The 15,754-nt window shown below is 40.8% G+C and overlaps 1 protein-coding gene, 1 long non-coding RNA gene and 1 other non-coding gene across 3 annotated transcripts; 1 reads left to right on the top strand and 2 right to left on the bottom strand.

Moving 5' to 3' along the window:
* Positions 1-317: 317 nt before the first annotated feature.
* Positions 318-2,267, bottom strand: LOC116218174. Its single transcript, XR_004162714.2, has 4 exons — positions 2,018-2,267; positions 1,575-1,686; positions 1,340-1,417; positions 318-1,221 (listed from the first exon to the last, which is right to left on the bottom strand). It is a non-coding gene; the product is annotated as an uncharacterized LOC116218174 (long non-coding RNA).
* Positions 2,268-2,632: 365 nt separating this feature from the next.
* trnak-cuu lies at positions 2,633-2,705 on the bottom strand. The gene has a single exon. It is a non-coding gene; the product is annotated as a tRNA-Lys (tRNA).
* A 1,651-nt stretch (positions 2,706-4,356) lies between these two features.
* On the top strand, positions 4,357-10,209 carry LOC105892605 (angio-associated, migratory cell protein). Its single transcript, XM_012818905.3, has 11 exons — positions 4,357-4,773; positions 4,987-5,121; positions 5,378-5,497; positions 5,676-5,815; positions 5,939-6,083; positions 6,538-6,621; positions 7,073-7,188; positions 7,489-7,586; positions 7,705-7,795; positions 8,174-8,328; positions 9,588-10,209. Exons 1-11 carry the CDS (start codon positions 4,674-4,676, stop codon positions 9,661-9,663), a joined length of 1,260 nt encoding a protein of 419 aa, XP_012674359.1. The 5' UTR covers positions 4,357-4,673; the 3' UTR covers positions 9,664-10,209.
* The last annotated feature ends 5,545 nt before the right edge of the window (positions 10,210-15,754 follow it).

Genomic DNA, 15,754 nt, shown 5'->3' with positions numbered 1-15,754 from the left:
CAAAGCATGAAAATTCATCATACATCTAAATTGCACAAGAGAGCATAACTGAACGTTATCATTATTGTGGACAAGTTTATAGATGTGAAGATACTAGGGTACATGTCCTATTGTCAGCAAAGTAAAGTTATCTTGTTTTGCCCATTTGAAAGTAATTTTGCATGTGCTCTATTGATTATGTAATGAATAGGCATTACCTGATTGTTTGACTCTGCATTGCATTGACTATATAAAGCCATATGGGTACTCTGTGCAGGCTAACCCTAGTTAGACTTCACCGGTTAGTTATCGATTCCAAAATAATAATGAGAGATGAGTGAGAGAACACTATTATTTTTATTAAATACAAGGTACCAGTGAAAAGATGTGATAACAGCCTCTTGGTTTCAGAACACTGTACAACATTCACAACAATTTGCCATAAAAGCATGCATGACCAATACTAATCATGTAGGTTTTACAGATAAGCGTTCATTCACAAAACAGTAACATAACCACAAGTCACCTGCATGACATCGATAAAGTGCAAAACTGTACATTCATTTGAAAAAAAGAAAAACAGTGCAGAGAGCTATGCATGGCACTTTTTACAGTGTGGAGCATTTTGATTGTCTCTTATCTTAGGCTTTTAAATATCTTCTAGGTGACCACTTCATTAGTAAATGCATCTTAGTTATAGCTTGTGGAGCCCTTTGAAAAAGTTATGACTACAGGACTGCAAATTAGTTGGGGGATGTGGAATGGTTTGTTGGAGGAGGGCAGGTGATTGACCACCTTCAGATGTGAAAAGGTCCAAAAAGGTTAGTGAATTTATTTATTTATTTACAGAGGGTACACCCCTACAGCTCCCCCAAGGCAACGGTCCATTATAATCCCACCACCCTGCCCTATCAAACTGCCGGAAAAGGCTCTAGGCTGCTTTACAGCCTAACTTCACTGCTTAAAGTGAACTAGTCCACCATAACACTTTGTACCTCTGCCTATTGTGTTACAGGGTTTTACTGTTTAGCATCCAGACTAGCACTGACAGCCAAGAATAATAACTTTGATTCTTTTGAGAATGAAAGGAACAAAGGTCACCAGCGCTACTGAGAACAATGTACATGAGCTAAGTTGGTAACAGGAGGTTAGGAGGCTGAGGCCTTTTAAAAGTTAGTTTATTCACGAGGAACGTTTTCTTTGTCCACACTCTTATACCTGGACATATGTGGAGTTGTGTTTCTGTGAAAAAGAAAGAAAAACATCAGTACATACAGGGTTAAGGGTGGGGCTATACTGGTTGTCAGGCTGCCAAAAAAGATTAGTGAGGTGTGCTAAGCTTTGCAGTGCAGTGACTTACATATCTTTGGCAGGTTTCCCATGGAGCTTTCGCGAACATGGAGACATCATGCTGTCCGTTGGGCTCCTAATGTCAGTCCTGTATAGAGAGACCACACAACGCAAGCTAACACATGTGGGGCAGCTTTAATTGTCTACATACAACACACAATTGTTTCAAAGAAAATCTGTATGTTTGTATTTTATTTATGTATTTTGTATTCTGCCTATGACATTATTATAAATGTTGCACTTACGTTTCTTGTATCTTCTTTCTCCTGGCCAGACTTGGAGTAGGTGGCTGTTGGTTAGGATGAATGGTGTGCAACTCCACTTTTCTTGCATTTCTTGTATCCATGTTTTGTCTTTCTGCAGTTAATTGTATTTTTTTTAACAAAACCTTAGCCTTTGCCTCACAGAGTACTATGTGTCATGAAACACACATGACAATGTGTCTTGAAATGCTTGCTTATATTTATAATTGAGTGTCAAGTATATTTACATTGCAGTTGCAGTTACATTGCATTTACAATAATTAAAAAATATCTGGCCAGGGTTTGTGCCGGCTAAGAAAATTGTCTAACAGATGGTCATGCCAGAGCTTGCCCCCCAAAAAACGAAAACCGCACAGTAATGACAATATGTAGGACTAAACACACATCCGACATAAAGTCAAGCACTACTAGATTAGCAAGCCTACCTTCGGTTGCCGTCTCACTTTATCAGGTTTGAAGCTCCTTGTTCCAGCACTGCACATATCAGCTGTTTTGACTCATATTCGAAGGTAGCGCTGTGTGACGTATTTCAAATAGGAGCATGCGATTGGTTGTTGTTAGGCAAAACAAGTCACGTGTTTAGACGCCAAATATCAACTTGTTTTTCTCGTCGGCTGGCTGAGAAAAATGTGACATTTTCGCATTTTAAAAGTAAACCAGCTCATGTAATTTTCCACGAAACTGTTGCCATGCAGAATAAAGAGTACCCTAATGTTCAAAGCTGACAATACGATCAAGTCGAAAATACAACACTGAAATAACTGTATTTAAGCAGTTGACGAGCTTAGTAACTGTTGAAACGTTGTCCTATCATTTAAACTAATTGTTTGTTTTCGAAGACTTTCGACTTTCATTATCCTCTTCAACGCAGATAGCCTAGCTGCCTAGGCTAGCCAAATCCAATAAATAACTTGTCAACTACATCAATCATTCAACACTTTTTTTTCCATTCTTATGAGGGAAGAGTGTGGGGTCGTCCCAGTTCAGCACTTATAGCCACACGGTCATCTCACGTGGTAATGTCTCGCAAAAGGTATCAGCGCCCAACGTGGGGCTCGAACCCACGACCCTGAGATTAAGAGTCTCATGCTCTACCGACTGAGCTAGCCGGGCTGACATGTGATTTAGAAAAACGCAATTTATTCACAATTGGTGTGAATGAGTCGATCTTCTCTGTTTCGTTTGAAGAAGAAGCAGGAAATATATATCAGTTCGAATAGCCTATCAAAGACCTAGGTCTAAAGTATCGATACCTGCTTAGTGATCAAGTTTAAAAAAAGATAGACTCCCTCTCTCCAACTGATATCAGGGGAGGCCTAGGCTAATGAAAGACTAGGAAGAAATATATTTATGTGAGACTTGAAGCATAAATCTGAATCTAAAATAACACCAAGACTTGTAACCTCAGATTTAATTCAGGGAGTTAATTTCCCCAGATTATTAAACAACATTTCTCTTTTTGTTTTAGGGCCGACTAGTAGGATCTCAGTTTTGTCCTCGTTTAACTTTAAGAAAGTATTGCTCATCCACTTATTTATCACCAAAAGACAGATAGTAATGGAGTTTATAGCTGCAGCATCATTTGGTTACAGCAGAGATGTACAGTTCCGTGTCATGTGCATAACTATGGAAACATATTGTGTTCTCTAATGATGTCCCCAAGTAGCAGCATGTATAGTGAGAATAATAATGGACCAAGGCAGCTCCCTTGTGCAACCCCAAAGCTGATGTCATCTTTCTTAGACACATGATCTCCAAACCTGATGTAGAACTTTCTCCCATTGATGTATGTTGTGAACCAGTTTAACACAGAGTCAGAAAGCCCAACTAACTTTTCAAGACGATTTATTAGGATGTCATGATCAATCGTATCAAATGCTGCGTTTAGGTCTAAGAGGACAAGGATTGAGACCTTATTTGCATCCAAATTTAGTCTGAGGTCGCTGAATAGTTTAGTAAGATCAGTTTCAGTGCTGTGGCATGTTCTGAAGCCTGATTGAAATTTCTCCAGGATATTGTTTTCTTTAAGAAAGGAGTTTATTTTCACTAGTAGCCTGCATTTGTCCTGTACAGAAATAAAAATGCATCCATTTACGGTGAAATAGAAACAACATAACATAGTCGTTATACAATGGACAATTGTTCCCTGTCAAATCCGTATATGTGTGAGACAAGGTTTCTAATAAGCACTCAACATTACAGCGTGGCGCTTGCAAATGAAGTGCTGCCATCTAGTGGCATTATTGAGTATCACAGTTTGCCATAGCCCAACAGCAGCGCTCGCACCGTTCGCATTAGAACAAAAGTTACGGGGTGGTGACCATATGTTTATTGTAATTCTTGTGACATTTATTTGAATGTAATGTCATTGCAAACTGCATTGCGATTTTTTATGCTTCTTTGGGGATACAGCAAACAGCGATGTAATGTATATGCCATCCAATGCTTTACTCGTACAGACGACCAGATTAAGCCCATTTTTCAATATATAGCTTGTCTTAGACTTACATAGAATACAAATAAAAACTTTTAAGAAAGGCTGCGTGAACCTCAGGGGGGAAGTATCTTCACATAACATAACTATGCAAAGGTGAGTAAATTGGTACAGACTTCAAAAGGAAAACACAAAAAAACATGCTCGAGAGTTCCCGAACACATTACGATTGCTAGGCCGAATATAAAGGAAGTCCCGCCTATATTGGGCGTGGAATAGTGCTTACCAGAGCCGTTTTTTTCTTCACTGGCTTCTACGTGGTTGGTTTCCTACCCTGTCAGTCAAGGTGATCTCAGCGTGTGACTCGGAAGAAACCATGAACCAACACGTGAAATCATTGTGAGACAGCACGTTTATCATGACCAATTTGATTTTGGATTGTTTGTGGCTTTTAAGACGTATAATTCTGACACGTACTACATGAGGATCCAAAAAGAAATTAGCGACAGGTATCTTGGAGTTCTTCCGAAATAACATTCATCTTGACCTGACTGACAAAACACACGTTCGCCAACTTGGAAAGCTAGCTGGTTAGCTAATAGCGAACTGGTTCGCAAATACAATAAATTAGTATTGCTTGAAGCAGTATGGAAAACATGGATAATCCTTCTGAGGACACCATACAATTTCATGAGGACGAAGAAATACTCGAGGTTATTGATCTAAGTGATACAGAACAAACCCCAGGTGAGTCAACGCACTGGGTTAGCTGTGCTGGAGCTAATATCAACAACTTCTTGCCAACTTCATATAACGGTGATGGTTAACTCGTTAGTGAGTGATTTTCCTTGTGTCACGGATCGTACGGCAGCTACATGTCAGTTAACGTGATTGGAAGTTTTCAAGACACAGCATGTTCGACATTAATTGTCCACTGATTTTGCCATGTTATATTTCAAGATGACCTGGCAGAAGAGTTAGAAGACGTGGACTTCGAAGATGCTGGGGCAGCAGCCGACGACGAGGGTTGGGAGACAGGGGATGAGATGGAGGAAGCTGTAGATGACAGTGAACTCACTTTCTCTCGTCACACTGGTAGGTATACTGACAGCCGCTGGGATTTTTGGTGTTGTGTTTTATCGATTAAGTCTTATTCAAGAGAACCCCTTGTGAACTCTCTAGTTATGTTTTCAGAGTAGTCGTCCTGCTGATATAAAATATCTATATTTATTGAATAATAATAATGATATAATATTTATGTAAAATATATCTCGTATATCTTGATCTGTCATATTTTTAATGTGAATGTTACCCCATCAAAAAGTGTAACATCATCTGTGTTCGTTGTCAGGTTCTGTATTCTGTGTTAGTCTGGACCCTCAAACAAACAGCTTAGCAGTGACAGGGGGAGAAGATGACAAGGCCTACGTGTGGACTGTGAATGATGGAGAGGTGCTCTTTGAGTGCACAGGTATAAGTGTATGTATGTATGTATGTATGTATGTGTGTATGTATGTATGTGTGTATGTATGTGTGTATTATATCTCCGGATTGTCCACTGTGGTGGTAGAATACACACTGTGTATACTGATAGTACTGCACACAAATAATTGATTTTATTCCTGACTTTGTTTTCCCTATGACATCAGGACACAAAGACTCAGTGACGTGTGCCACGTTCAGCCACGACTCCAAGCTTGTAGCCTCTGGAGACATGGGTGGCCTCATCAAAGTGTGGAAAGTGGAGAGCAAGGAAGAGATCTGGTCCTTTGAAGTCGGAGACCTGGAGGTGAGCGACTCAATTCATAGGCTCCAGTTGGCATCTTTTACCTTTTCATTAAAAGTGTATGTGAGAGAAGTAATCGGTTTGAAATGGCTGATGTTTTCTTTCTGTCTCTTTCACTTTCCCCAGTGGTTAGAGTGGCACCCATGTGCCCCTGTCCTGTTGGCAGGCACTGCAGATGGAAATGTGTGGATGTGGAAGGTGCCAGGGGGCGACTGCAAGACCCTCCATGGCCCCGGCTGCCAGGCAACAAGTGGCAAGATCATGCTAGATGGTATGAGTCCGAGGGTCAATTTTAACATGTTCTCTGTTTCCCCTTACTTGTGGAATCAATATTGTTGTTCCTGTAAATATCTTCACTTCAGAAACAGGACCTTAAAATATCAGTAGCCAGTGCATTGTATGGCTGTTAGAAGTGATTCTCTTTACACATGATAGAGTTTGAAATTTTCTCATGAATCAAACACTGTGCCTCTCCAGAAGGTCATGGAGATGTGACAGTGGTCCATGCAATTGTGTTTCTTGTAGTTCAGTGTAGTTTCAGGCTGGATTGCATTGACTGGATTGTTGAGTTAAAGTTAAAACTTCAAGAGAAAAAGGGGGGGAAAAGAATCTCAAGAGACGGGTGTCTCTCTGGTTGTGTGTCTGTATGTATGTTGTCTCTGACAGAAATGTGCTTAGTGCCATGTATATGCTCTGTCATGACCCTTTCCCCCCTTTCTTCTCAGGAAAGCGAGCAGTGGTTGGTTATGAAGATGGCTCAGTGAGACTCTGGGACCTGAAACAGGGCAATGCCATCCACGTTATTAAAGGTGAGCCTCCCCTCTCCTTTATAGCGACATAAGGAACTTTATGACTTGAGTCAGTGCAGCTGAGGAGCTCATTTAACTTGGATGCTCAACTTACTGAGTGGTAAATTGCAGTGACAAGCTTATTTCAACGTTTTCAAGCTGTGTTGATGTGTTAATCCAGTACAGTTACTGGGAGTATTTGCTTTTATTCAATTAGTAGACTCAATTTATTTTGATGAGGTAAACAAGGTAGAATACAACACTATGGAAAGCTAATAAAGATTACACTAATTGCATTTGTTGCATAATTTTTTCATTTTAGCCTGACATGAATGGCAAAATAGCTGGGCAAAGCTGTATATGAAAGGGAATTGTATTTAAATTTAACTCTTAATATATAGAAGTTGTGCATGTTTTGTAATGGAATAAATGTTACTATTTAGAGCCGTCACTTTATTTTATTTTATTACAGGTATTGATGGCCACCAGGGGGCGCTGACTTGCCTTGACACTAACAAGGACGGCTCACTAGTCCTAACGGGCTCTGTAGATGGCCAGGCCAAGCTCATCAACACTATTACAGGCAAGGTAGGTCACCGACTGCTCTCACTGTCTTGAGTCTGAAGGAAATATATTTGAGCTCAGTCAGAAAGGTGTCCAAAGTCAATGCTAGGGTATGCTATGGAGATAATAAGAATGACATACAGTACAGTACTACAATACATACAATAGCTACAGTGCTTGGCTATGAAAGGTGGGCCATCAACTGTGATGAACAGGGGAATTATTTACGCCAGGGGAAGGTAGATATGTTCTTTAATGCAATTGAGTTGTTTTGCTGAATAAAGAAGAGACTTAACTGACTCTGTCATGTCAAATTCTTGCTAGGTTCTATGTGCCTTCTCCATTGAGAGTGTCAAAGCAAAAGACTCCATGATGGATGAGGAGCAGTCCAACTCTGTCGAGTCAGTAGGCTTCTGCAAAGTGTGAGTGAACCACTTATCCGTCTCCCTGTATTTACAATCCCAAGAATCCTGTCCTTCTCACGGAGAAAGTGCAGATGTCCTATTGGCATTGCAGTCATATCATGCTCTTGTATTTCAGTTTGCCCTTGGTTGCCGTGGCTTACCTGGACGGTACCCTGGCTGTCTATGACCTTTCTACTCAGACTCTGAGACACAGGTGTCAACATGAGGTGAGTAGGAAAAACTATTCTGACCGTTATCAATACTTGAACTCCCAACACCTAATAGCCTAAGCCTTTTCAAAGAGATTTCCTGTTAAAAGAGAGGAGAGAAATGCTGATGAGGTTTACATTTTGTCACTCCTTCATAAAGTCATTATTTAGGTATGTGATCGGAGTGTGTTGTGTTGCAAAGTGTAAAGCAAGGAGCTGATTTAATGCCCTATTGTTCACTGGTGGTTTGAGATTGACTGTTTACAACTGCGTCTGTTCAGCTGTGTGGTCACAAGTATACAGTTTATTTCTTAATTATTTGGAAATATTTGGCTGAAGTTAAGTATTAGAAGAGTAAAGAAGGTGTGTGTGTGTTTGTGCGTGTGCCCCCCACAGGCAGGTATAGTCCATCTGCAGTGGGAGGAGTCCTCTTCAATGGTGGCCACCTGCAGCCTGGATGGTGTCGTCCGGCTTTGGGATGCCCGCTCTGGGTCCATGGTGTCCGAGTGCCGTGGGCATGGTGCCGAGATCCTGGACTTCACACTAAACAGGTGGGTCTTGCAATAAACGGGATAACTACTAACAACAATCAACTACTTTTACATGTACTTGTAAAGTTGTAGTGAACTTATGTGTCCACCAGGAGGTGATGGTTGTTTATGATATCTGGTGAGGTCAGCACATTTTTCCTTCATTACGCTTCTTTATGGTATTTGTTTTGTTTTGGATTGCCTTGACAACTAGGAGGCTTTGCCCTGGAGGTATGAGTTGACAACTGCATTCAGTGCCAGAGGGCTTTTTGCAAATGTCACTTCAGTGTGGATGGAATGGCTGAATGATGAAATACTAGTTTCTAATCAGATGTACTGATACCAGTGTCTACAAGACAGTAGTTCTTTAGTTTCGGACGAGATCTCACACTGACAAAAAAGAATGATTGGTATGACATCTGCACTCTGGAATCAAAATGAGTCCCACGCTGCACTCTTGCGCTGGGACCCGCCGGTCCTGCGTGAGCCAGCCTCTAGTCGCATGTTTACCGAAAGAATAATTGGAATGATAACTCCTCTCACTTGAGAACAACCCAGAGGGTCACAGCCTTATCACCATCATTCATTGTGTGATGCTGTCAGGGAAAAGGTCACAACTGTCATCAGGGGAGCCTTACATCACTTGTGTTCAGAACAATGTGTGGGTTTATGGTTGGAAACAGGTTGTGTGAGGCTGGACTGGACACTTGGATGGATGGGTTGAAATGACATGCTTTTCATGTCTGGTTTTTACTGCTGGTGAAAACCACCTCCCTATAGATACCCTCAGAGGGCAGTTTCAGGTCCTGCAGCATAGGCAGACAGCAAGATCAATCTTGGTGTGAGACATGGTCTGTCCCTACATATGATGGCATGCTTCAAGGTTTCAGTGGTAGTTGTGATCAATTCATATGGGACTGAAAAGTTAACATTAACATTGTACCCTCCCTACTTGTCCTTTTTGCGTAAGGAAAGGTCATTTTAGCAGTAGAAGAAAGACATAACTAAACGCTGTACATTGTTGCAATCTCTGTACATGCATTTATCTTATTGCTTTTGTCAACACCTGTATGAAACATTTGGAGAAAACAAATTTGAGATGGATGGATGGAATCATCATTGGTGCATATTATCTGTATATTGCTCCTTCAGAAAGGCATCATGAGAGTTGGTCTGGGAAGATCAATGAAAACTACTAAAAATGATGGTGATGTGTCTTGTGTATTTATGTGACGCTAGAAACCATTGTGTAACTGACTGACTGTCTCGCCTCTCCACAGTGAGGCCTCCATAGTAGTGACCGCAGCAGGAGACCACAAAGCCAAGGTGTTCTGTCTCCAAAGGCCTGACCGGTAGGTAGGGAGGCACCTCCGACAGCCCTGCTCCCGCTCCCGCTCTCCTCCCACCCCTCCAGGAAATGTCACTTGCGTCACACCACAGATCGCTCCGTCGGGGCCCGGAGGATGGGGTTTGCTCATCACAGAGAGATTTCAACACACCAAGCCCACACCTGAGGAAACGCCAAGCCCACACCTGAGGGGACGCCAAGCCCACACCTGAGGGGACGCCAAGCCCACACCTGAGGGGACAGTTCTAGGTCTCTGGCTTATTGTGTTCTTGTCAGGAGTGTTCTTGTGAAGTAAAACCTGTTCACTAGACACATTGGTTTGGAAATCATTTCAAATTCTCTATCATCAAATGGATACAAAATGTGACCAATTGTAATTGCTGTGTTCAATTACAGGAAAAGGAACGGGGATTTATATTTTCATATTACACACTGAAGTTAACTTAATATTATGTGACCTGTTTAACTCACTGTGTGAATATTTGAAATCGCAAACCCCTTTTTAATTGTCACAGTTATTTCCTCATGCTTCATTAAAATATTTTATGAGTGAATTCTGTGTAGGTCTCCTATAAGAAACAAACAGTTTGTATTCATGTCAGACACACGTACACTGATAGCTACATGAAACATTCAAGTGTAGAGAAAATGTAATGCTTAAGTAAGCCTTTCGATTCACCTGTTTAAATATCTGCTACGTGAAGTGATTGGAACAGACTGGTTTGAAGCTTGTCAGATTAGATGGTTCGTTTTATAATAGGGCGCTTTGGCACGCTAGCTGACTTGCTCTATTCTGTGACTCAAGTGCCTGCAGCTGCTGCCAGAGGCATTTCTACACTTCTGAATGCTGGAACAGCGGTGTGGAGCCATAAATATATCGCATATGAACATTTTGGGAGAAATGAGCTACGTCAGATGGCCACGAATGTTTGTAGTCAAATATGAGGAATTCTCAAATCTTGCATTTAATTTGTTAACACGTAACACATAAATGGGTGTAAGTAGATGTAACATGGTTTAACAAAGTGAGATTCTTACCGCTCCACTTTTACCAAATTGCATTGAGCCATCCATCAGACAGTCACTTTTGTTGACTTGCACCACAGCTCTTGTGTGTGTGTGTGTGTGTGTGTGTGTGTGTGTTTAATACAGTGTCCTGTAGAAGATTGTGACAGCTGTTTGTTAAACAAGCTTGACCAGAAACGGCTGCAATCACACTCCTCTGCATGTAGATAAAAGCATGCTACGCTATAGCCCTGACCAGGGTCGCGATCGAAAAGTGGGTCGCGGAGTTTGTGTTCCTTCTACTGTCAATAGAAAGCTTCTCAAAGTTCTTTATCACCAGTTGAAAGCAGTCCAAAGCAATCATTGTTCCAAAGCATTATATTAGCTTTCCATCTAAAATGTTTTTCTAACGAATGTCAGAAACATTGTGTCTTCAAGGCTTTGTGTGGTTTTAAGTGCTCTAGCAGAGTTTCTGAGTGTTGATAAGTTAAGTTCTGCTTTCGACGTCTTAATAAAAGAAAGTGTTGCTGCATTAGTCTTATTTGGCCTTGTGACTTTAGCGACTCTGGTCAGGCTTAGCTTATCTAACTAAGCCTACTTCATCATGTCTAGCATATATGCTTCATAATTCAAATGACAGTGAACTTAACTGTGTGATACATAGATAATGTGTCATGTGTTTGCGTTACAGCAAGGGATAAAAGTAGGCCTTATGTTTATGTAGTATATATTTTATGGTTTGAATTCTTGGCTATGACATTTAGGTTCGGAAGGATCATGGGAATCATTTTAACACACCAAGCCCACACCTAAGGGGACAGTTCTAGGTCTCTGGCCTAATGGGTTCTTGTCAGGAGTGATCTTGTGAAGTAAAACCTGTTCACTAGACACATTGGTTTGGAAATCATTCCAAATTCTCTCTTTTTTTATCATCCAACAGATACAAAATGTGACCTATTGTATTTGCAGTGTTCAATTACAGGAAAAGAAACCGGGATTTATATTTTCATATTACACACTGAAGTTAATTTAATATTATGTGACCTGTTTAACTAACTGTGGATATTTGAAATCGCAAACCCCTTTTTAACTGTCACAGCTATTTCCTCATGCTTCATTAAAATATTTTATGAGAGAATTCTGTGTAGGTCTCCTATAAGAAACAAACAGTTTGTATTCATGTCAGACACACGTACACTGATAGCTACATGAAAAATTAAAGTGTAGAGAAAGTTTAATGCTTGAGTAAGACTTTCGATTCACCTATCTGCTACGTGAAGTGATTGGAATAAACTGGTTTGAAGCTTGTCAGATTAGATGGTTTGTTTTATGATAGGGCCTTTTTTCACTCTAGCTGACTTGCTCTATTCTGTGACTCAAGTGCCTGCAGCTGCTGCCAGAGGCATTTCTACACTTCTGAATGCTGGAACAGCGATGTGGAGCCATAAATATCTCGCATATGACCATTTTGGGAGAAATGAGCTACGTCAGATGGCCACGAATGTTTGTAGTCAAATATGAGGAATTCTCAAATCTTGCATTTAATTTGTTAACACGTAACACATAAATGGGTGTAAGTAGATGTAACATGGTTTAACAGTGAGATTCTTACCGTTCCACTTTTACCTAATTGCATTGAGCCATCCATCAGACAGTCACTTTTGTTGACTTGCACCACAGGTCTTGTGTGTGTGTGTGTGTGTGTGTGTCAAACTGTCTACTGTAGGAGATCGTGACAGCTGTTTGTTAAACAAGCTTGACCAGAAACGGCTGCAATCACACTCCTCTGCATGTAGATAAAAGCAGGCTACGCTATAGCCCTGACCAGGGTCGCGATCGAAAAGTGGATCGCGGAGTTTGTGTTCCTTCTACTGTCAGTAGAAAGCTTCTCAAAGTTCTTTACCACCAGTTGAAAGCAGTCCAAAGCAATCATTGTTCCAAAGCATTATGTTAGCTTTCCATCTAAAATGTTTTTCTAACGAATGTCAGAAACATTGTGTCTTCAAGGCTTTATGTGGTTTTAAGTGCTCTAGCAGAGTTTCTGAGTGTTGCTAAGTTAAGTTCTGCTTTCGACGTCTTAATAAAAGAAAGTGTTGCTGCATTAGTCTTATTTGGCCTTGTGACTTTAGCAACTCTGGTCATGCTTAGCTTATCTAACTAAGCCTACATCATGTCTAGCATATATGCTTCATAATTCAAATGACGGTGAACTTAACTGTGTGATACATAGATAATGTGTCATGTGTTTGCGTTACAGCAAGGGGAAAAAGTAGGCCTTATGTTTATGTATATTTTTTATGGTTTGAATTCTTGGCTATGACATTTAGGTTCGGAATGATCATGGGAATCATTTTAACACACCAAGCCCACACCTGAGGGGACAATTCTAGGTCTCTGGCCTAATGGGTTCTTGTCAGGAGTGATCTTGTGAAGTAAAACCTGTTCACTAGACACATTGGTTTGGAATGGTTTACATGGTTTAACAAAGTGAGATTCTTACCGCTCCACTTTTACCAAATTGCATTGAGCCATCCATCAGACAGTCACTTTTGATGACTTGCACCACAGGTCTTGTGTGTGTGTGTGTGTGTGTCATACGGTCTCTGGAGTAGGAGATTATGACAGCTGTTTGTTAAACAAGCTTGACCAGAAACTACTGCAATCACACTCCTCTGCATGTAGACAGGGATGGGTTACCGAATGGGCCTACCGGGCCCGGGTCCAGGGGCCCATGAGCTCAGGGGGCCCCTAAGCCAGAGCCTCTGCGTGAAGTCGCTGTTAAGCATCTCTTATTTGTGGTTGAAAGAGGTGTATTTTGTGAATTTGCTGTTGGCTTTAATTGAGTGTACATGCGCTGTCTTAAAACATTTGTATGTGTGCTGTAAATCCTATTGATGTACAGGTGAATTTAGTTATTGTGCTGTTGAAAAAAAATGTCATTACATTTAAGTAATGTTTAGCGAGTGCGTGAAGTTGGGGCTTTTACATGTCCAGGCCCAGGGGCCCATGGTTTCATAATCCGTCCATGCATGTAGATAAAAGCAGGCTAAGATGTAGCCCTGACCAGGGTCGTGATCGAAAAGTGAGTCGCGGACTTTGTGTTCCTTCAGAACTTTAATGAATTTTGTAGAAAATATATGAACAGTAACCTCAGCATTTATTTTTAAATGGAAAAACGCCGTTGTTATGCCCCAATCTCAAAGGGAGCTCTCGAAAAGAGACAAAGTTGTGCGTGAGTGGCAGATGCTAACCTACTGGTGGGCTAGTTGAATCTTTGTGTCAAAATTCATAATTCTATCAGAAAAGTAAAACGTTTAGCTATAGCTAATTATAATTACTGTTATATTGCTGGGTACAGTATTTTCTTGTAATATGCAGTTATATGACTGAGATAGCTATATTCTAGATGATAGTCTAGAATGACTTCCCTGATAAAACGCCAGTGGACCACTGTCATCCCTCCAGGGGCACAGCTGGCTATTGGCCTTTTTCTCATCGGTTTTTGGGCGATCCGCTGGTGAGTTACAGACGCACGCCACACCATTTTGCCAGTCGGTTTCAAAACCATTCTTCTTGACTCATTTATACTTCTTCAGTCATTTTCACCAGCCCTTAACCTTTTTATAGATGTTGCTAGTGCGTAATGTAAGTCTTTCATTGACAAGTCCAAACAGGCCCCGCCCCCACCTGTCAAACTAACATTTCACAATCAAGTAGGCCTGTCCTCACTACGAAAGACGTTCAAATCTGCCAGTCCTGTGCTGCAGCAAAAGGCCACAGCGCCAATTACACTGTGGACATGTCTCCACCCCTTTTTTCTGTCACCAGTTTCATTGACACCACTTTTGACAACTGAAAATAAAATGTTCCTACTGTCAATAGAAAGCTTCTCAAAGTTCTTTATCACCAGTTGAAAGCAGTCTGAAGCAATCATTGTTCCAAAGCATTATGTTAGCTTTCCATCTAAAATGCTTTTCTAACGAATGTCAGAAACATTATGTCTTCAAGGCTTTATGTGGTTTTAAAAGCTCTAACAGAGTTTCTCAGTGTTGCTAAGTTTGGTTCTGCTTTCCACGTCTTGATAAAAGAAAGTGTTGCTGCATTAGTCTTATTTGGCCTAGTGACTCTAGCAACTCTGGTCAGGCTTAGCCTATCTAACTAAGCCTACTTCATCATGTCTAGCATATATGCTTCATAATTCAAATGACAGTGAACTTAACTGTGTGATACATAGATAACGTGTCATGTGTTTACGTTACAGCAAGGGATAAAAGTAATCCTTATGTTAATGTTTATATTTTATGGTTTTAATTCTTGGCTATGACATTTAGGTTTGTAATGATCATGGGAAATTGCAGGGCCCAAGGCTAGGCCAGTTGAGAACCACTGCTATACATGATAGACAGAGGCCCCACTGTTTACACCAAACCACCAAAAAGTTTTTGGTGGTTTTTTTTTACACCAAAAACTTGGCTTCTTCTCTGAAGACAAAAATGTTCTTTCAGTAAACTAAGTTACGTAGGTGTTTCAACATCACTTCAAAATTGGCCAAGCTTTCCATGTTTCAGACAGATATATTTGAGGTGTATATTGAGGGTCAGAGTGACAGGAGTGTATAATGAGACGTGGGCCTAAACTGACTAGGCAAATAAAATAACATAAACATCTCAGCCTGTTCGGTTACCAAACAGGCTGAGACTAGACTGCTCATATCCATACCAAAGCTAAGCAATGTCTGATCATTTCTGGTCCTGGAAAAAAAGGAAACATAATTCAAGAGACATAATTTAATATGCCACGGAGCTACAAAATCACAGTGTTGTCACCAGTGTTGTTTTAATGTTTTAACTGATAATGTTTTAAAATATAGGGAAGAGAGAACCTCAGTGCAGATTTCAATTTCAGGATCCCCAGCATCGGTCCTCACCTCCATTGTATTAACTTCTCCCATCTAAATGTGGTCTTAGTGGATAGGGGGCAAGCTTCTGAACACACGACTGAAACTGAACCTGACCTGGTTATATGTCAGCCTTTCGGTCCTGTTTGCTGGACCATATCATCAGATTTAGATCCTGTTTGTGGTTTATGAGAGTG

The sequence above is a fragment of the Clupea harengus genome, chromosome 21 (genome assembly GCF_900700415.2).
Source record: "Clupea harengus chromosome 21, Ch_v2.0.2, whole genome shotgun sequence".
Taxonomy (NCBI): domain Eukaryota; kingdom Metazoa; phylum Chordata; class Actinopteri; order Clupeiformes; family Clupeidae; genus Clupea; species Clupea harengus.
Note: the sequence above shows the minus strand (reverse complement) of the source record. Positions and strands in the feature narration are given on the sequence as shown.

What these genes read in the sequence shown, in the direction of transcription:
- LOC105892605 (XM_012818905.3), top strand. Translation starts at nt 4,674, where the DNA reads ATGGAAAACATGGATAATCCTTCTGAGGACACCATACAATTTCATGAG. An exon ending in TGGCAAGATCATGCTAGATG is followed by an intron (nt 6,084 to 6,537) that starts GTATGAGTCCGA and finishes CTTTCTTCTCAG; the next exon opens with GAAAGCGAGCAGTGGTTGGT. An exon ending in TCAGTAGGCTTCTGCAAAGT is followed by an intron (nt 7,587 to 7,704) that starts GTGAGTGAACCA and finishes CTTGTATTTCAG; the next exon opens with TTTGCCCTTGGTTGCCGTGG.